The sequence below is a fragment of the Crassostrea angulata genome, chromosome 6 (genome assembly GCF_025612915.1).
Source record: "Crassostrea angulata isolate pt1a10 chromosome 6, ASM2561291v2, whole genome shotgun sequence".
Taxonomy (NCBI): domain Eukaryota; kingdom Metazoa; phylum Mollusca; class Bivalvia; order Ostreida; family Ostreidae; genus Magallana; species Magallana angulata.
The window spans coordinates 58,922,286-58,943,060 of record NC_069116.1 but is presented as its reverse complement, the minus strand read 5'-3'; the positions used below and the strand labels follow the sequence as shown (position 1 = coordinate 58,943,060).

Below are 20,775 nucleotides of genomic sequence, written 5' to 3'. Positions count from 1 at the left end.
TAAAACCGATAACACGTGTACAAATTGTTCGCAAGTAACCTTCATTTTGTAATGGGAAATCCCATTTAATAAAACACATCAAAGACGCTGTAACCAGAGGGTGTAGACACAGTTATGGCGGAGTGTCGATCGCCAGGTTCCATTTTACCGAAGCTTTTGAAGATATACCGTTCTTTATTATCTTGTAATAAGTCATTATGTGTCGCAATTTATGCAGTGAATGAAAATATTACGAAACATAGTTAAATAACTAACAAGGATAGCGTTTCTTACGTAAACACTGCATAAGTTATTTTCTGATCGTGGCATAATTAAGATTTGGATCTTCTAAGGTGCTTGTTGCCCATATCTGAACGTAAACTAAACATTCATTCTAGATACTGATTAGTTAGTTTGATATACTGCATATCATGAATTATAAGACAGCATATCTGTGTTCAAATTTGCTATCACCTTTGTTCATCATTTCCTTTCTAATCAAATGAGAAAATCACACGAAAGCTGACAACGAAATTAGTGATTGTGATAGGTCTCATTTCCGCTGAGACATATTGTTCTTCCCAACACATTATGAAATTTGTATTCAAGAAAAAGCACTATCAAGTTTGTTCCTGGTCAACAATCAATTTGGTCCCAATCATAAAGAAAATGCCGATTTGTTTGTTATACTTAGCACCATCTTAGGGATTATACGCTATCAAAATAGGCAAGGCTACTTTTGGGGTTCGGAAAAATAAATGAATTTGGGAAGAGGGGGTTAGTTATTGGTCAACAGTCGAAGTCTCTGACTGCTTTACTGCGATACCCGAATGGAGTCTTCTGTAAAGTTTGATCTGGTCGTAATAAGTATTGCTAGTCTTATACAGGTCTGGATAGAGATCGTGTACAGTCACAAACTTTGGAACAAAACGATTAAGTCGCAAAAGTTTACAAAAATTTACTGACATACACTCTAGACCCATGGAGATGATTTGTGATGTTTCTTACAAGTTCGCCTAAAGCTAACATCATTGATTGGCGTGTAGCTCCCGGTCTGGAAAAATTCGGATGGTCGTCCATCCGAATTTTTTCAGACCAGGAGCTACAAACCTGCCGCTAATTGTCATTTAGATTATCATACATTAATTCCCCTGTAAAATAACCTTTTATGTGATTATAACAAAAATTACCCAACCTCCGATCAATAATAAATCAGTAACGTGTTATCATACTTTAAACTTGAATATGCATGATTTAGACAAAGAAGAATGTGATATTTAAATCAAGTCTTGAGGTCAAAGTAGTCAACATTATACATCTAGAAAAACAAATGAACCAAGATCATGTAGTTCCAGATTTTTTCCAGAAGGTTATTGATACAAGTGACAAAATAAACACTCTGGTATAACGATTTAAAGGGGCATGGTCACGATTTTGGTCAAATTCTAATTTTCTGTTTTAATTATTTTCAATGATTTCGGAATGCCTTTCTAGTGATCAATTAAAATTTGAGAGTAAGTCGTACATTTATAAGCAAGTTAGAGGGCTCACAATTTTTTGTTATGTAAACAAGGCTCGTGCCCTGTTTTTGTTTACATAGGTTCAATATACATGTACCATAAAAATCTTTTTCAAGCTCATCTGTCTATCATCATTCATTTTAAGCACAAATTAACAGTTCCTAGCGTTTAACACATCCATGGTCTTAAACTGGATTTTTTCACTTCTTCATACAAAATGGAAACAAAAGCTTTGTTTACATTGCAAAGAGTTGCTGTACATGTAAGTCGCTTATAACTCAACGAATGATACTCAAAATTTGGGCGCTTATTAAAATTGCCTTGTGAAGCATTGTAAACATTATAATCGAAAAAATTATTTTTGACCAAAATCGTGACCATGCCCCTTTAAAGTAAACATGTTTACATCTCGTTTTCAGACTTTTGCTCTGTCTTTACTAGAAATTAGGGGAGTTATTGCAAGATTGTTTCTTGAACTCAGTTATGTGGTTACGTTTCACAAATCCTGTATTTTTTATACTCTTTTTTTTACATGTATGTTCTATTGAAATACACTGAATGCAGCATCATAAAACAATTTTAAAGACGATTCTTATTTATTGACATTATCAGCCTGAGTTACCTACTAAGAAAAAAGAATTTATAAACAGCTACAACGTATGCCTATTGTTTTCAATAGTATACAGGAAAGGAAGGATAACTTGGAAGGACGGAACTCTCTTCATTTGGATATCGATCATCACAGTGTCTGTATATCCATCATCACAGTGTCTGTATATCCATCATCACAGTGTCTGTATATCCATCATCACAGTGTCTGTATATCCATCATCACAGTGTCTGTATATCGATCATCACAGTGTCTGGATATCGATCATCACAGTGTCTGTAGTACTTTCTCCTGTTTGTTCTTAATAAATCATAGCGTTTGAACACTTGAAGATTTTTTTTCCTTAAGATTCCAGATGTTAACATAGTAAAGCTGAATATCAAAAGGAAATGACAAAAAATGAGTTGACACATAAACACAACGGTTTACTAAAAATGGGAGAGAACGGAAGAAATTCCAAAATCTTCCGGATATTCTATACAATTGTTCTTTTTCTACGTCCACGTTACAAAAGAGGTTTATGGATAAAAAGCTTCTGACACAAGTCGTGGCTTTTAAATGCATATGAGACAATAAAGATTAACAAAATATTTTAGGTACATTGTAAACAAAATATATTCAAACCGAGGGGTTTTTAAACAAGAGGCCCATGGGCCACATCGCTCACCTGAACAACAGGTCCTTGTAACATTCTATTTCGTAGCATACATGTATATTATTTCTATTTTAAACTTTGAACCCCTTTCTGGGTTTATGGTTGGCTTTAACAACTACACTATTTGAGGATCCTTGCATTGTAATCTCACAAACTGTAGCATTGTAGTTCTCAAGAAGAAAATTTTTAAACATTTTCCATATATATTTCTATGTTAAACTTTGAACCCCTCTTGGGGCCTCAGTATTGGTCTGGGGGTCTTGGGGCCCCAGTATTAGTCCGGGGGTCACGATTCTACCAATTTAGAATCTACAATAGCCAATGATGCTTGCATAGTAATCTCACAAACTGTTGCACCCTTAGTTCTTGAGAAGAAGATTTTTAAACATGTTCCCTATATATATCTATGTTAATTTTGATCCCCTTCTTGGGCCCCAATATTAGTCTAAGGGTCACGGCTTCCACAATTTAGAAACTTTACAATTTGAGAATGCTTGCATAGTAATCTCACAAATTGAAGCATTGTAGTTCTCCTCCATAAGATTTTTAAACATGTTCCCTCCTATCTTTCTATGTGAAACATTGAACCCCTTCTCCTGGGGCTCCAGTATTAGATCGCTTCTATAATTTAAAGTTTTCACTATTTGAAGATCCAAGTAAAGTAATCTCACAAAGTATGACATTGTAGTTCTCGAAAAGATTTTTTTTTATGTTTCATATATATATATATATATATATATATATATATATATATATATATGTTAAACGTTGAACCCCTCTTGATGCTCCAGTATTACCCCCAGGGTCATGATTTTAACACTTTAGAATCTAAAATTGCCAAGGATGTATGCATAGTGATATCCCAAACTGTTGCATTGTAGTTCTTGAGAAGAAGATTTTTAAACATTTTTCTTATATATGTAAAACTTTGAACCCCGCCTGGGGCCCCAGTTTTGGTCCGGGTGTCACAATTTTTACAATTTAGAATTTTCGTTATATATAAAAGCTTTTGTTTGAATATTTGCTTTTTCTTGATATGAAGATTTTTAAACATTTATCCTATGGATTTCTATGTTAAAATTTGAACCCCGCCTGGAGCCTCAGTTTTGGTATGAGGATCACGATTTTTATAATTTAGAATCTTCACTATATATACAAGTTTTTGTGTTAATGTTGGGATTTCTTGTGCAGTGGTTTTTTGAGAAGGAAATTCTTAAACATTTATCCTCTGGATTTTTATGTTTAACTTTGAACCCCGCCTGGGGCCCCAGTTTTGGTCCGGGGGTCACAATTTTTACAATTTAGAATTTTCACTATATATAAAAGCTTTTGTTTGAGTATTTGCTTTTCTGGTGCAGTGGTTCTTCATATGAAGATTTTTAAACATTTATCCTTTGGAGTTCTATGTTAAACTTTGAACCCCGCCTGGGGCCCCAGTTTTTGTCCGGGAGTCACGATTTTTATAATTTAGAATCTTCACTATATATACAAGCTTTTGTGTAAATGTTGGCATTTCTGGTGCAGTGGGTCTTGTGAAGATGATTTTTAAAGATTTTTCCTACGTATTTCCATGTTAAATTTTGAACCCCGCCTGGGGCCCCAGTTTTGGTCCGGGGTCACGATTTTTACAATTTATAATATTCACTATATATACAAGCTTTTGTGTTAATGTTGGCATTTCTGGTACAGTGGTTCTTGAGAAGAAGATTTTTAAACATTTTTCCAATGTATTTCAATGTTAAACTTTGAACCCCGCCTGGGGCCCCAGTTTTGGTCCGGGGGTCACGATTTTTACAATTTAGAATCTTCACTATATATACAAGCTTTTGTGTAAATATTGACATTTCTGGTGCAGTGGTTCTTGAGAAGAAGATTTCTAAAGACATTCACCCTATTTTCACTGTTTCGTAATTATCTCCCCTTTAAAAAGGGTTGTACCCTTTATTTTAATAATTTAACATCCCCTTTTCATAAGGATGCTTTGTACCAAGTTTGGTTAAATTTGGCCTAGAGGTTTTTGAGAAGAAGTCAAAAATGTGAAAAGTTTACAGACGGACGGACAGACGGACGGACGGACTGACGGACGACAGACAACGGGTGATCAGAAAAGCTCACTTGAACCTTCGGTTCAGGTGAGCTAAAAACATATTTTCTCAATAACTCAAGTTCATTTACCCAAATTAAGTTTTAACCAAAACCAATAACAATTGTTCTTTTTTTCTTTTATTCATATATTTTCTTTTCAAGAAAAACAAGATATTCTCTTTCAAAATATATTCAATCTTTTATTCCTTACAAATAATGTTGTATAGTATGTAGTATACAGGATGTTGTCAAGCCGGACACCCTTTTTAAGATCTCTGTTTTTCAAACAGAAATTCTTTGGATTTCTTTTTACGGATCGATACACGTCGGCTTGAGATTGTGCCATACAAGCCATCATTGCGATTACTGTAGAGAAGAAGCTGCAATCTTCTTTTGTACTTTGCAGTGAAAAAAACAAATATCATTGGAAGAAAAAAAGACTTATTTAACCAATTTAAAGTCTATCTTTTCTTTAAAACAAATGATGTTGTGCTGTATGTATAATGTGGGATCGTGTCAAGCCGATTACCCCTTTTAGATTTATGTTTTAAGCAGACATTCTTAGGATTTCTTTTTACGAATCGATGTATGCATATAAGTCATCTTCGCGGTTTACTGTAAAGAAACAGTTGCAATCTCTTTTTGTTTAATTTGTTCTCTTCTTTCGAAGATATTACTATAGTCCATAACTCGATATTTTACTCTTGGCAGACATTTAAAGCTTATTTCATAACTATCACGGCAGACTAATTTTAATCACCCTGCCAAGTCCCACAGCTTAAACAATTAGATGATAAATTTCATTATCTATAGTGAAACAACGATGTTACTTCAATATAAACATGTGTTGTTTTTTGTACCTTGACCAAATCTTTTCACACAAGTCAAGTTCATTCCATTACAAGCTCCGTGCAAAACCCTCGGAAATTGATTAACACGTGTACAAACTATTTGCAAACAACCTTCATTTCGTAAAGTTAAATCCCATTTCATCAAACACATCAAAGACCCAGTAACCAGAGGGTGTAGACGCTGTAATGGCGGGGTGTCCATCGCCAGATTCCTTTTTTACCGAATCCTTCGAAGGTTTATTTGTCTTTTTTATTTTGTTCTAAGTCACAATGTGTCGCAATTTATGCAGTAAATGAAACTATTAAGAAACATAATTAAAAAACTTGCTGGATCTCTGATAAGCGTTAACGGCAAGACTATATCTACGTAAACACTGGAAAGTTGACTTTTCATCATTATATAATTTTCATAAAGATTTTATCTTCCTTGAACACGTTAAGCAACAATTATATTATTAAATCCTATATAAGCAATACTATAAATACAAGACAAAAATATCACATCACAGGCACGTAGCATCGATTTTGAAAGTGGGGGGGGGGGGAGGGGGCAGACTCATCCAAAAAATCTTGACAAGCAAAAAAAAAAAAAAAAAAGGCAGTTTCCAAAAATCTTCAAAATCCTTATCCGTAGCGTAGATCTATAACTTATTACTTCGAATTCTCTCATTCTAAACCACTTTTTTACATAATCCCAAAAAAGTGGGGGGGGGGGGGGGCAACTTCATGATAATTCAATTTTTACTATGTAAATTTAAGAAAATTGTTTGATGCGAGAAAAAGTTGGGGGGGGGGGGGCTGCCCCCCCCCCCCCCCCCCCCCCCCGATGCTACGTGCCTGCATCCACCGACAGAATACAGAATAAACATACCTTGTGCGTTTGGATTGTAAAACTTTTTTTGTAAAACTTATTTTTCCCGTCATACAAAATGAATACATGTATGTTTTAAAAAAAATCTCTACCAACGAGTCTGTTACTGGACATTGCTTTATTTATTGAATTATTTCTGTACAACACAACAGCCTTTTATGTTGGAATTTGCTTATAAATTTCTCCATCATTTCCTTGGTAAGCATAATGAGATATTTACACGAAAGCAAATTACATAAGTTCGTGTTAAAACTAACTGAGAAAGCTCTCATTTTCACCGATACATATTTTTACTTTACAACCAAAAACAATTTGGTTCCAATCAAAATTAGAAATAAATTTAATAATGATGATAGTATTAGTATTTCAGCACCATCCTGGGGACCAAACATTGTCAAAGTGGGTGGGGTCACTCTTGGGGTCCGGAACTAGGGGATAGTTTGGGGGAAGTGCATTCTTTGTCAACATCTGAAGTCTCTGACTCAGTTTTTTAACAATGTCAGGCTTGGATTGAGCCAAATCGTTCTGTTCCGTTGGGTCATCTACAACAAACAGTGTTATTATAAAGGTCTGCATGCGTTTTGTATACTTAAATGTTTTTTTAAATAATTTTGTTTTCCATTTATGAACAAGAACGCCTTTACGACCAAAAACACGCCCTCTTTATCATCTTATCAGCAAAAATAATAACCTTTAATATTGAACAGTTGGTATCTTTCAGCGTGTTCGAGCATTTCCAGGACAGATGGTTCCGTGTTGAATTCATGTTGCTGGTCCACTTTGTACCAATCTGGAAATAACCCTGGATAGCCGTGTATCAACTTGTAGTCCCCCACCCTGAAATTATAACGATGTCACCCCCATTAAATCCATGCGTATAATTCATAGCAAAGTTTTCTTGAACTTGTAATTAACAGTATATGAGACGGTAAAGAAGAAATGGCGTAGGGGTGGGTTGGCACAATATGATACATATATTTTGAAAATGTCCAATGTTCTTTTATGCACTAAATGTATTAGTACCTTATGGCTGCGTGACCTTGTTCGGGGGCACTGTCAGGATCAAAGTTATAGACCAGTTCTGTGCGGGGACCTGGTGAGTTCTGTGCTATGGCTGTCCATTGGCTGACTCCATCATCCCTCATATCTACCAAAACAAAACGATGATAGGTCAAAGTTCATTCCTCAGGTTTCGAACACCTGACCACCCCCACCCCCCCGACAAACTTTACCTGGTTCTCCCCCAGCGGCCGCAACAACGGTATCTGACCAATCAACAGCATGCATCATACTTCAAAGAGACCACATTACATCGAGATACAGCTGTTCTCGTAGAAAAGTATAGTGAGTTAATCAGCTGATCTGCATAATATCAACATCTCACCCAAATATAACCAAGTGTGAGATGAAAGGTCTGTATTTACATGTTATTAAATTGCAACCCACCTCTCGTAGGCCTCTCCCGTTTTCTGTAGACCCGCCCCGTGAACGAAGGACACCACTCGAGTACCCCCTTCATAGACCGTGAACTTAGCGCCCCTCAAGGGGTAATTGTTGCCGTGGTCCATAGGCGAGCCACCGTTCTAACAAAGGCAGGAATAGCTGATATTTTGCACATTACTCATTTAAACTTAAAATTACTCGGTTTCAATCAATGAATATTTAGATCTTGATAAGTTTTGCGCATTGTGCCAGGTATTATTTTTTGTCACTTTTTGAAGATTTCAACAACAAAAAACAATTAAAATCGAAATAACAATAAAACTTTTTAAAATTCCAAGACTTTGTTGTTGAAATGTATTATTTTATTGATGTGGATATGATATTCCGACATCATTCAATGAGACAGTTTGAATCATCGTTCACTGAGATGAGGACCAGACTTACGTCTGATGTGAAGACAATGAGGGTGTCGTCGTACATCCCCGACTCCCGGAGTTGGTCCGTGATGTTCCCTATAGCCTCGTCCAATGCCGACACCATGCCTGAAACCGAGCATGTCAACGTAAAAGTACAACCATTAATTTTATTTAACCAATGTGTTACAATACTTGTAGGTTGATGGATCAAAGGTAAAGAAAACAGGTATATAAAACACACAGACGTTTCTCTCTATGATAGTAGCTACAGTCCTGCAGCTATATATGATAGTTGCTTTTAAAGGATAGTTTATTTGGTTAGTTTTCCGCAAGTTTTTTTTCCGCAAGTTTTTTGAAAATAATTAAAATCAATTATTTTATTTTTCTAGCTTTCACGGGTCCATTAAAAAGGTTTCCTAAAATGACAACATATAGGAACTGGTCCCAAAAATGAAATTCGTAAAATCTCATATCACATTCACCAGAATATTGGCGCCTTCCCTTGGACATCGAATTAGGATACGTGTCTTCGTACTGTTGGGGAACCTGAGAGGTGAGAGCGTAAAGAAAAAAAGGCATTAGAAAAAAATCCAAACTCGTTTTTTTATGATGTTTTTATTTTAAAAAATCTTATTTAATTTGATATCTTTATATAGTTACAATATATAGATACATAATCAGTAATTATTACAACAGTGTACTTATGATAACAAACTAAAAAGTGGATGGATAATTGAATTCAAATAGTTCCCTAAACGCTAACCTGCAATGGCTCGTGGGGTATTGGGAAGGCCATGTAAAGAAACAGAGGCTGGCTAGAGTTATGTTTCTTGATTATGTCCTGCGCTCTAGATGTAAAAGTAAACTGAAGAAAAAGACATCATGTGAAGAATTCGTCAAAATATCAAGGTGTTTGTACAAGGTTACACAAAAATAAATCTACAATTGAAAATTATCAAAACAAAACGAGATTTTGAATAAATAAAGCAGCTACATGTCAAATTAATTATAAATCAAGAATATCAGTACTGATAATTTTTGGATAACGCACAGAACAGCGTTTTTAGGGCCGACACATTTATCACTGAATGGTCTGAGGTCATACCGTGGAATAGGTCCCATTGAGGTTCTTCACCGGTTTCTCGTTGTCACGGTAATCAAGATATTTATCTAAAATACAAAAAACACAAAGTCATCAAAGTTGTAGAATAGATATGCTCATCTAGTTGATGATGCTGTTTCTCCAAGAAATATAGAATGTAGGCAAGATCAAAGAGGGACAACCACAACAATGAACACGTGCAAACTACAGCAGCAGATATTGATCATTTATTTGTTATCACAGCGAATCCCAAGAAAAAATTAACTGAATTGTGATGATTTTAAAAATTACATTAAACATATCAGTTGTTTGTGAGTATTTTCAATCTGAATGCTTTACTCCTGCTTCCTGCTTGCATTTGACGATTTTAGATGTTAGCAATTGGAACGAAAATGAAACAAGAACAAAGACGTATTTTTTCCGAAAAGAATTTCCTTACAGGAGATGTGTGAGTAGTAGTCCGCCTTTGCATGGTAAAAACCAAAGAAGGAATCGAACCCACGGTAGGTCGGAGTACAGTCCCAGTTACACATCCCTAAATGCCACCTAAAGAGACAGTGAAATATGAGAATAAATTTTGTAGAATAACAAACCTGTTTACTAGTACCTTTTGTTTTTTTACTTACTTCCCGACCATATGAGTGGCATAACCAAGGTCCTTCAGTCTCTGGGGTAAAAATTTCATATTGAGCGGGGAACAGACGGGTTGCCACGGCATAATCACCAGGTGCTGTTACAGATAGAAACAGGTTCAACCTGTTGTAATGCTTTAGTTCAAAGGCATCATCATCTACTATGTAAAGAGTCTCCAACTATTTTTAATTTATTATTTGTTGACATATGAAACGATGTTACGTAAGAATAAATCTGGCCCCGTGAACAAAAAAAATTGAATTCAGAATATGATATGAAATATCATGTTATAAAAGGTGATGGTTACATAACAGCAGAAGAGGACTAATAAGATTTATTGGGGAAAACTGTCCTTGAGAATCAGGATAATACATCAATTATCACAAAGTCATTTTTCATTATCATAGAAATAGATGGTCACATCCTACATCCTACTGAAAGTCTATAAGACCTTGTTAAAATGGTTCTAACTTATAAGTATATAAAGGGAAAAATTCATGAAAAATAAACAGAAGTAAAACGTCACATTTGACAAACTACATGTAAATTGTCTCATTAATTGACCAAAACTGACCTGTAAACCTGCGCGGTAGGGGTAATACCCGGTCATAAAGGCATGCCGGGAGCTGAAAGCATAAAAACCACATAATAAATGGCAATGTGACATATGGTTAAAAGAACTTACAGTAGAGATAATCCAGGACGTCTTACGGACTACACAGAGGCTGGAAATAAGTCTGGTTTAGAATCAGCCCCTCCCTCGCTAGTTTGTCGATGTTAGGGGTCTTCATGGCGGGGTTGTGATATCCAACATCGTTCCAACCTGTGTACAGAGATTATTACTCTTCGTTCATTTTAAACCCATTACATGTACATTTACTTTTTAAGGTCAGACGACACGTTTCTCAATTTTAGATAACTTTTTCCAGGAATTTGTTAATGGTTTACTACTACTTTGACAAGCTTTCTTGCAAAAAATTAGGGTACCTTACCAGGCATTTCTGGAAAATACTAGAGTATGCAATTTCCTATATAATCTTCTTGAAAATACACTTGAATTGCTGATATAAAGATAAATACATCTACAGCACAGCGAAATTCACTAAATAAGAAATATATCTCCGCCGGGGCGGGGATTTGAACTCACGACCTCTAGAACCTATACGCTTCTGGCAGTGAGTGGCCACGGGTCTAACCACTCGACCATGTACACATATAACCAAATTCAAGTAAATTTTGATCATTTTTAAAGTAATTATAAAATTAATGTTTTTTATTGGAACTCTTTATTACGAGGAGATACAAAAAAGAATCTCGAGGAACGTGTCGTCTGACATGACCTTAATCTGAATTTTTATTTGTTTGATTTTCTTTTAGGAGAAAGGTTTACTTTGCTAACAATTGACATGACCTTTTACGATAAATCCTAGTCTAAATATACTAGTACATGTATATACATATAAAAGTACAAGCATTAAATTATTTTTAGCAGACTTCATAAATAAAGTGTCAATCATTTCTTAGCTTTTTAAGGATACCAAGATCATGATATCTTATAGTCAACAGGTTGGGCACAATTTCCTTATAGCGGTATTATCTCGTTTAAAGGTAATTAAAAAAAAATATCGTAAAAAGGAATTTTTAAAGGATTTTTCCAGCAATTAAAAATTCCCACTCGGATAAAAAAAATCCTAGTAAAAATGCAACATGGTGCAATTTTACTTTACATTATAACCGACCAAAAATATCACGTGAAAGCAAGATGAATTTCAACTCGTGGAAATCATGAATACTCTTGATTAAAAAAGGAATTTTTTTTATTTAATGTGTATCTTTTTTTTATTTAAAAAAGAAAAATATCTGTGTATGGATTTATTGAGTTGACATTGTTTGGCCACACAAAGAAAAAAGAAATAAAATGTATACATTATCAACAGATTGTACTTCAACATTTGATCTCGCCAAAACCTTAAAAACTTCATAGCTTGTAACAGCAAAAATATTTAACACATCAATTATAATTTTCAAAAAATGAAATGACAATCAGAGTTTATGGGGGAAAATCAGTGCATAATCCAACAATGATAAGAAGAATTCGTTGCACTATGTGTTAAAAAAAAACCTGTAAAATAGTGAGCTTATACCGGTAAAATAGTGAGCTTATAGCTTATACCGGTAAAATAGTGAGCTTATACCGGTAAAATAGTGAGCTTATACCGGTAAAATAGTGAGCTTATACCGGTAAAATAGTGAGCTTATACCGGTAATTCTGTCTGATTAACAAGTATACGGAATATTTTATAGCCCACAGAAGCTTCCATAAGAAATCCGCAAAAATGAAAATTCGGTGAAAGGCAGCATAAATGTCAATATTAGGATTAAATGTAATAGGTGGTACATACTTATTTAGAAAATGTGATAATGCTTGTGGCATACGTATGTTTTTAGAAAAACCTACAGAATTTCGGTAACAAACAAAAGTCGAAGCTACATTTGTACGATGTTGTTTATATAAAATTTAACAAGATAATCCATTCTTCAATCTGTTCTACAGCTAACGACGACTACAGTCCGACTCACCCAGATCATCGGCCACAATGAACAGAATGTGGGGGGACTTGGCTTCCACTTGTTTCCTCTGTAACAGGGCAAGTAGACCTCCGAACAGAACTAGGACCCCCATGGCTGTGAGCACTGTTTACCTGTCTACGGAAGCCCGTTGGTGCCACGTAGGAAAAATATTTTATCTGGCGGCCGCCAGATAATTATTTGGCGGCCGCCACTTATTATCTGGCGGCCGCCACATAATTTTCTGGCGGCCGCCATATAATTATCTGGCGGCCGCCAGATAATTATGTGGCGGCCGCCAGAAAATTATATGGCGGCCGCCAGAAAATTATCTGGCGGCCGCCAGAAAATTATATGGCGGCCGCCAGATAATAAGTGGCGGCCGCCAAATAATTATCTGGCGGCCGCCACATAATTTTCTGGCGGCCGCCATATAATTATCTGGCGGCCGCCAGATAAAATAATTTTCCTACATGGCACCAACGGGCTTCCGTACCTGTCTGTGGTCAGTTTACAGGTGGATATTTCTGGTCATACGGGGAATCTGTACAGATATACTTGACACAGGTGTGTTAATATTTAGGTTTACTGGTCAAGCCAATGTTGTCAGTGTACATTAGGAATAAAATGATCTTACCTGTTACCGTTAGCTTCTCAGATGAAGCTATTTTGACTGCAATTCCTGATCACGCATATTTTAAGTTTTTGATGAGTTTAACTTAACAGTGAAACACTAGGTGTTGTCAATGGAAACATATACCTATATGTATCTGTGCACATCGATCTATATATATATAGTTCTAATTTGAAATATTACACTCAATGACCATGTTTCTGAAAGACCTCTGATGTATCATTGACAATACATGGTATGGAGAGCCGTAGGGGACCACTATGTCATGTTCAATATGTTCATTGATCTAGGCATGTTTACAATCCTGGCCAATTCATGAATAAAAATTTAACCATCTGAAAACAGATTTCGTGGTCGCTGAAAAACAAACTTTTTCTACCAGCTTGCATATAATTATGATTTTTGTTGCAATTTTCACGCGGTGTGTATTTTGTATGTTTTTAACCGAACAATATATGACACGATGAACTACAAACGTATTTATATCAGCTGATCTATATTTGCTGTTTAAATGGAGAAAAAAATTCATGTTTGTCAAAAGACATTGTAAAATATTTGAAATACATTACTGTGCGTTACTTCTTGTCGATACACAAAATAGATCTAAAGTTATGGCATTTTAAAAACAGCTAAATCTGTAAAACCGCAATGTATTCCAAACCAAAAATGATTATTTTTTTAAACATGAGAACGTAAAGTCTCCAAAGCTTGTTGCTGGCATTTTTTTTTTTGGAAAGTGCTCATTTTATCCTTTACTAGATCGTCTATACGAAACGTTAATATTCAATTTATTTGTTCCAGAGTTTCTTTAGTTTTAAAGTTTTTAGCACTTCTGGTCAGATGCGACCTATCTTCCACTTTTTCTATTATTTTCAATCTCCACAATGTAAAGATTTCCACTACGTAACTCCATAATTATATTTTCATATCATATGATACTTTTTTATTTAGATATAAAGTGTTAATTTAAAAATATATAATATGACTTTATTTATAAGCATTTAAATACATTTTGCATGCTATTTTAAGGAAAATTCTAAACATTCTAGCTCCGAAAAGAGCCTGATAATGTACCATGATTTTTTAAAAGAAATAACAAGTTTAAATGTTAATGAATAAGAAATAATTATATCATGGAAAATTTGATAAAACTGAGGAACGTCTCGTATGCCCTTAAAACGTAGAGAAAAAACCTACAACGATTTGCAGAATTTTAAACATTTATTTGACAATTTGAAAAGTCGCACCTTTATAATGATGATGTATAATAATGTCAAAACGTCCTCTTTAGGTAAAATAATGAATAACTGCAGTATCGTACAATTTGAGTTAAATAAACATACTATTTACGAGTCGTGCTCTATAATACACCATAGTCACATCTTGTCTAATAGCCCATCACTTTGGAAGCACTTTAAAAACTGTATCATTCATTTTATACTAACTTTTTTTAAAATATAATTTGCTTATCAAAAACAATTAAATCAAAGTCGCTTAAACCAAAGAGTATGACATTGCAATGAGGCAGTGCCGATCGCCAGAAGCGTTTGATGTTTAGTTGTTCTGTTATTTCTTGCTATAAGTTACTAGTATTATGTGTCGCTACTTATGTAAGAAATAACTTTCAAGTAGTTAAACAAGCTATTAAGTATTTACGTAGATAATGTAAATGTTAATATGAAAACAGTTGTCTAGTTTTATCATCTAAACTTAAAAGAAGACACTTTAATTTATATTTTAAAAAACTTTCACATATTGGTTCTGTACAGTTGTCAATCTGTTCTTTATTAAATAGAAGGTATTCACTAAATATACTTTAAAATTTAACACCATCCTGGAGACCAGACATCATCAAATTTGGAGGGGTTAGACTTAGGATCAGGGACCAGCGGATAATTCGGGGGGACTGCATTCTGTGTCAACAGCCTCAGTCTCTCACTCATCTCCGTCACAATATCCGGTCTGGATTTAGACAAGTCGTTGTGTTCCGTTGGGTCATCTACAAAAATAAAACCAGTTCAATGGAGGCTTGCTTTTTGTGCTTTGCTGTGTTTTATAAGGATTATCGGTATCAAATGTCGTTACTTCTGAACAAGACCCAGCCCTGATCTGATCAGATGAAAAGATTCACCTTTCAAATTGAAGAGTTGGTATCTTCCGGCGTGTGCTTGCATTTCCGGTATGGACGGTTCCGGTTTGAATTTATATAACTGGTCGGGTTTGTACCAGTCTGGATAGAGGCCGGGGTAGCCGTCTATCAACTTGTAGTCACCCACTCTGGAACAGAACGACAGTTACGTTTGTACATCAGTAACTTTATGTGATTAATAGTGCAAAAAAATACTGTCACAAGTGCTACGTACATCACTTGTAGCATTATGCCGGAATGGCTATTTTTATATAAATTAATATTCTTTTTTTGTTTTCGCCAAAAAATCATAATTATGAAAACCCTCATTTCCTCGGTTTGATTTTATATTAGTGTACCTTATGGCTGCATGACCTTCTTCCGGGGCAAGATCAGAATCAAAGTTATACACGAGCTCCGTTCGAGGGCCCGGAAAGTTGTTGGCTATGGAAGACCATTGGCTGACTCCATCACCCATCAAATCTACCAAAACATGACGAAATTACGAAATGTTTCAGGAAAGAGCACTGGTGTGTCAAACTGGGCTTTGCCATTTCCACATTTTACCTGGTTTCCCCCCTGCGGCCTCAACAAGGGTATCGGACCAATCGACGGCATGCATTATACTGCAAAGAGACCACCAAATGAAAAGGACAAACACTGTAGAACCATTTTAACAAAAGCTTGGACTTTGGGTAGTCAAACAGCAGTGTGACTTAGGTCTGTTTGTTTTTAATGAAAGACACGCAGTCACAGCTCTTCGAAATCAACAAGATTTGAATATAGCTACACAATCGGTGCATATTATTTTGCTTGAAACCGCGTCATTTTTAACTTGTTTTGACGCAAGAAATAGATGGCTACACCCTACTGAAAGTCCAAGGTCTTGTTAAAATGGTTCTATCATCTATTTCAACGAGAGGAGGCAGCGCGTTGTTCGACGTATTGATATCAACAACCCACCTCTCGTAGGCCTCTCCCGTTTTCTGTAGACCCGCCCCGTGGACGAAGGACACCACTCGAGTACCCCCTTCATAGACCGTGAACTTTCCGCCCCTTAACGGGTAGTTGTTGCCGTAATATTTTGGCCAACCACCATTCTTTAAAGGAACAAAAAAACAGTTTCATATACGTAACAATAATTCCACGTCTAACCAATTAGATATAGACATTATTTCCCTCATTTATTAAGTAATAATTAAGAGTAAGAAGATTTCCAGTATTGATTGATGAGATTTGACCATGATTTGATTTTCACTATTGGACAATAGGAAAGATTTGGACATTATTTCCATCATCGTTCACTGAGATGTGGACCAGACTTACGTCTGACGTGAAGACAATGAGGGTGTCGTCGTACATCCCCGACTCCCGGAGTTGGTCCGTGATGTTTCTTATAGCCTCGTCCAATGCCGACACCATTCCTGAAACCGAGCATCCCAACTTAAAGGTAAAATCATCTAGTTTATGTTTGATGCAAAAAAGTATTGCTAGTTTTTATGTCATGTGTATATTAAGCACAGAAACGGTACATTTTCTACCAAGGTTTCCTTTTTCGACATCTTAAATACATTTAACACAATATCTATTTGTAAATTTTGTGAATGCTAATCTCATAAAAGTATTGATAAACGATTTTTGTGACACCCCCTTTCCTAAGGTTAAAACAGTTCGTTCAATGAATCCCAGTGATCCCACAGGACAGTTACCAGAGAACTGTCTCCTTCCCTGTGTTTTGATATTTGGATACATGTCTTCGTACTGTTTGGGAACCTAAACGGTAAGAGCAAAGCCATTACATGTTTAATGCTGAAAGAGAAATACTAGAAATGTTCAAGTTAATCCTAAAATATCTTTATATGACATTGCATATTACAAGCTAGAACAATTTTAACAAGAGCTTGGACTTTGGGCAGAACGTGATAAACTCAGATTTGACGAAGGCGGGGTCTACTAATGGTTAACTGTCCAGTCATTGGCTAATAGTATGAATACATGGAACGCAATGACACTCGTCCGACTTCATCCAGGGATGTATATTTCGCTGAAACAACGTCAGTTTCACACAGCAGAGCAGCGGTTTTGACAGTCTATGAGAATTAACGAGGCTCTCCTAGCGAATTTGAAGAAAGAAGGACAATGTTTGACAGCTTGTTTTGATGAAGAAACTGGATAAAAACATCTCACCGAAAGTCCAAGCTCTTGTTAAAACGGTTCTATTGCTTTGTACCTCACATTATCACTGATTATTACGTCAGTGGTCTATTGGTTGAGCATGTTTATGTTCATGTATGCGTATGGATTATTTTGTACGTGTTATCCCTCATTTAGGAATTTTTCTCCAATAATTGTAAATTTGTATGCCCTTTGGGCCCAAAACTGGAAATGAAATTGTCTTACCTTATACTGATTTTTATGCTAACTTTCAATGCAAATGGCTTTCTAACCTGAATTGGATCGTGGACATTTTGGAAGGCCATGTAAAGAAACAATGGCTGGCTAGAGTTGTGTTTCTTGATGATGTCTTGAGCTCTAGATACAAACGTATACTGGAAAGAAAATATGATTGACATTAAGGAAAAAAGCTAATAAACACAGAATGTTGAAATCTATTGTTTAAGTCTATTTGATAATGTTACACAAAATGTTGTAAATTCAAATCTTATTCGTTACCGTGGAGTATGTTCCATTGAGGTTCTTCACCGGTTTCTCGTTGTCACGGTAATCAAGATAATTGTCTGAAATGCAATTTTTTAGCCTATGTGAAATTATCCCTGAAGTACAATAATCATCTGATTAGAGTACGCTGTTGTTACAGTGTGTAGGACCATTTCATGCATATTTCGGTATGTTCGATACGACCAACAGTGTTACAGGGAATGGTTACTCATAATACGGAACACTTGTAAGCTTTTATGGTCCGAACCATGTAAAATGATGAATTTCATCATTTTAGTTATAGGGTTAAATAAAATTCCAATGCTATTGCATTTTTACGCTGAGAACATTATTCCTACATGAATCATGAATATTACTAGCGATTTTTTAAGAGTTAAAGCGAAGTGGACAAAAAAGGAAATGTGAGGTTAACAGAGCGCCATCTGACTGTTACATGTAAACACCTACACCAGGTGTGTGAGTAGTGGTCCCCCTGAGCGTTGTAATAACCAAAGAAAGAATCGAACCCACGGTAGGTGGGGGTACAGTTCCAGCTGCAGAATCCCAGGTGCCACCTGAAGATACGATAGAACTAGTTAGATCGTGAAGCTAACAAGGGAAATAAGATAGAGGGACACATAATAAAACAACACGATTAGAGGTAAATGTATAGAGAAAACAACAAAGAGAAAACTATTTTGGCATAATATTTCGGATGAAATACAATCGAAACATTACAATTCCTATGCCCCTTTTGTCACTTACTTTCCAACCATATGTGTGGCATATCCAATGTCTTTCATTCTCTGGGGTAAAAACTTCATCTTTAGCGGAGAACAGACAGGCTGCCATGGCAGAATAACCAAGTGCTGTCATGTAAAGTGACAAAGATTGATATATATAGTCAGTAACATGTGATGCACACTCTTTTAAAATAGGCAATAAATTAAATTAAACTGTAGCTGGACGAAGTTTTTTCCAAATAATTTTGATGTTTATCACAGGTTTTAAACTAGAAATAATCTTTTTCAATACTAAACATTTTTCCTTTGTCGTGGTCTTTTTTATTTACTTATCATTTATTTTTGTAAGCATACAAAGAAAAAGCATACTGATTTTAATGTCCGAAGGCATTTAAGCTACTTATTGAATTGGTACTGACCTGTAGACCGGCGTGGTATGGGTAGTACCCCGTCATGAGGGCATGGCGCGACCTGAAAAGACCCAGGTAAACTACTCATAATGATACCTACACATGTAAGCTTTAACAGTACCGATAATCCGGGCTCCTTACGGACTACACAGAGGCTGGAGGTATGTCTGGTTCAGAATCAGACCCTCCCTCGCTAGTTTGTCGATGTTTGGGGTCTTCATGGCGGGGTTGTGAAATCCAACATCGTTCCAACCTGTGTATGGTAATTGAAAATATAGTTTGAAACATAAATACTTACATTTTCACCTGTCTTTGTCTGTGATAACATTACGAATCAAATTTGAAGCCTATCAACCAATAATTTCATAAAAGATGACCGACACAAAATGGGCGTGTCTTATAGCATAACCGAAACACGTTATTGGCTGCACTGCGTAGTAATACATAGCATGCGCTACATGAAAAAATAGTGATTTTAAAATGTTCTTTTAAACTGTAAATATTGGAAATAATGTAAATATAAGTAATATGAAATCATTCTTTGAATTCCTTATATGAGTTCGGGGGGTGGTCAAATCTATCATAAAACCATTTGTGCTTCCTTGGATTTGACCACGCCCCGACCGAAATTATCGCCTCATATTACTAAAAGAATGATTTCTTCTTCCTTAAACACTTTCACCAACTATAGCAGGTTTTTAAATTTTCAATTTCTTTTTAAACTGTTTATGGAGGTGGCAATGTCGTTATTTTAAACATATACGGTACATAATTTCACGATTGTGTATTTTATTTTATAAATTATACAACTGCAATATACTGGTACTTTAAAACATCAAAGACACAAGAACCGAACTTTAACAACGTTTTTGGTCTCAAACGAACTTAAATTCAATGCTGGTAAAGATTTTTACCCCTTACCCTTATGATACCCTTACAATAAATCTTTCTTGAGCTGTAACGTACATATATTTCATAAAATAGGTAAGTGCTCATCTCTTCAGATGTTACAGTTATTTAGTAACGACGTTTGAAGCCTACTCACCCAGATCATCGGCCACAATGAACAAAATGTGGGGGGACTTGGCCTCCACTTGTTTCCTCTGTAGCAGGGCAAGCAGGCCTCCCAACAGAACCAGTACCACAAATTTGATGACCATGGTTTTCACTTCTACACGTGTCGGTGGTCCGAGTTGTGGGGACTGTATCTGGTGATACGGAGATTAGGTGCAGATACGCCTGATAACAGGTATGTGAATATCATTGTTTATTGATCGAGATGTACAAACTGTTGTCAAAGTGCGTTATGTAATGTTGAAAGAGGCATAGTCACGATTTTGGTCAAAAATTATTTTTCCGATTTTATTGTTCACAATGCTTCAGTAAGGCATTTTTAATAGGCAACCAAAATTTTAGTGTTATTCGTTGAGTTAAACGCAAATTACATAGCTTACAATTCTTTGCTATGT

General features: G+C 35.6%; 2 protein-coding genes across 3 annotated transcripts; both read right to left on the bottom strand.

Moving 5' to 3' along the window:
- Positions 1-6,708: 6,708 nt before the first annotated feature.
- On the bottom strand, positions 6,709-13,356 carry LOC128188169 (arylsulfatase B-like). 2 transcript variants are annotated; one of them, XM_052859057.1, is made up of 15 exons: positions 13,230-13,356; positions 12,746-12,867; positions 10,877-10,988; positions 10,740-10,791; positions 10,159-10,262; positions 9,972-10,078; positions 9,536-9,600; positions 9,194-9,295; positions 8,913-8,976; positions 8,459-8,556; positions 8,018-8,154; positions 7,804-7,862; positions 7,595-7,718; positions 7,263-7,408; positions 6,709-7,113 (listed from the first exon to the last, which is right to left on the bottom strand). In XM_052859057.1, the coding sequence occupies exons 2-15, from the start codon at positions 12,846-12,848 to the stop codon at positions 6,938-6,940; spliced, it is 1,449 nt and encodes a 482-aa protein (XP_052715017.1). In that variant the 5' UTR covers positions 12,849-12,867; positions 13,230-13,356; the 3' UTR covers positions 6,709-6,937. The 2 variants fall into 2 exon arrangements, with proteins under 2 accessions (XP_052715017.1, XP_052715018.1); XM_052859058.1 differs by lacking the exons at positions 10,740-10,791; positions 13,230-13,356 and having other exon boundaries at positions 6,714-7,113; positions 10,851-10,988; positions 12,746-12,762.
- Positions 13,357-15,126: 1,770 nt separating this feature from the next.
- On the bottom strand, positions 15,127-20,515 carry LOC128188167 (arylsulfatase B-like). Its single transcript, XM_052859054.1, has 14 exons — positions 20,352-20,515; positions 19,448-19,559; positions 19,316-19,367; positions 18,919-19,022; positions 18,622-18,728; positions 18,169-18,233; positions 17,943-18,044; positions 17,205-17,268; positions 16,822-16,919; positions 16,459-16,595; positions 16,063-16,121; positions 15,855-15,978; positions 15,499-15,644; positions 15,127-15,366 (listed from the first exon to the last, which is right to left on the bottom strand). Exons 1-14 carry the CDS (start codon positions 20,464-20,466, stop codon positions 15,191-15,193), a joined length of 1,461 nt encoding a protein of 486 aa, XP_052715014.1. The 5' UTR covers positions 20,467-20,515; the 3' UTR covers positions 15,127-15,190.
- Positions 20,516-20,775: the final 260 nt, after the last annotated feature.

What these genes read in the sequence shown, in the direction of transcription:
- LOC128188169 (XM_052859057.1), bottom strand. Translation starts at nt 12,848, where the DNA reads ATGGGGGTCCTAGTTCTGTTCGGAGGTCTACTTGCCCTGTTACAGAGG. An exon ending in TTCCAGCCTCTGTGTAGTCC is followed by an intron (nt 10,792 to 10,876) that starts GTAAGACGTCCT and finishes TTATGCTTTCAG; the next exon opens with CTCCCGGCATGCCTTTATGA. An exon ending in GGCCGCTGGGGGAGAACCAG is followed by an intron (nt 7,719 to 7,803) that starts GTAAAGTTTGTC and finishes TTGTTTTGGTAG; the next exon opens with ATATGAGGGATGATGGAGTC.
- LOC128188167 (XM_052859054.1), bottom strand. Translation starts at nt 20,466, where the DNA reads ATGGTCATCAAATTTGTGGTACTGGTTCTGTTGGGAGGCCTGCTTGCC. An exon ending in CATACCACGCCGGTCTACAG is followed by an intron (nt 19,023 to 19,315) that starts GTCAGTACCAAT and finishes TTTACATGACAG; the next exon opens with CACTTGGTTATTCTGCCATG. An exon ending in GGGAAGGAGACAGTTCTCTG is followed by an intron (nt 16,920 to 17,204) that starts GTAACTGTCCTG and finishes GCTCGGTTTCAG; the next exon opens with GAATGGTGTCGGCATTGGAC.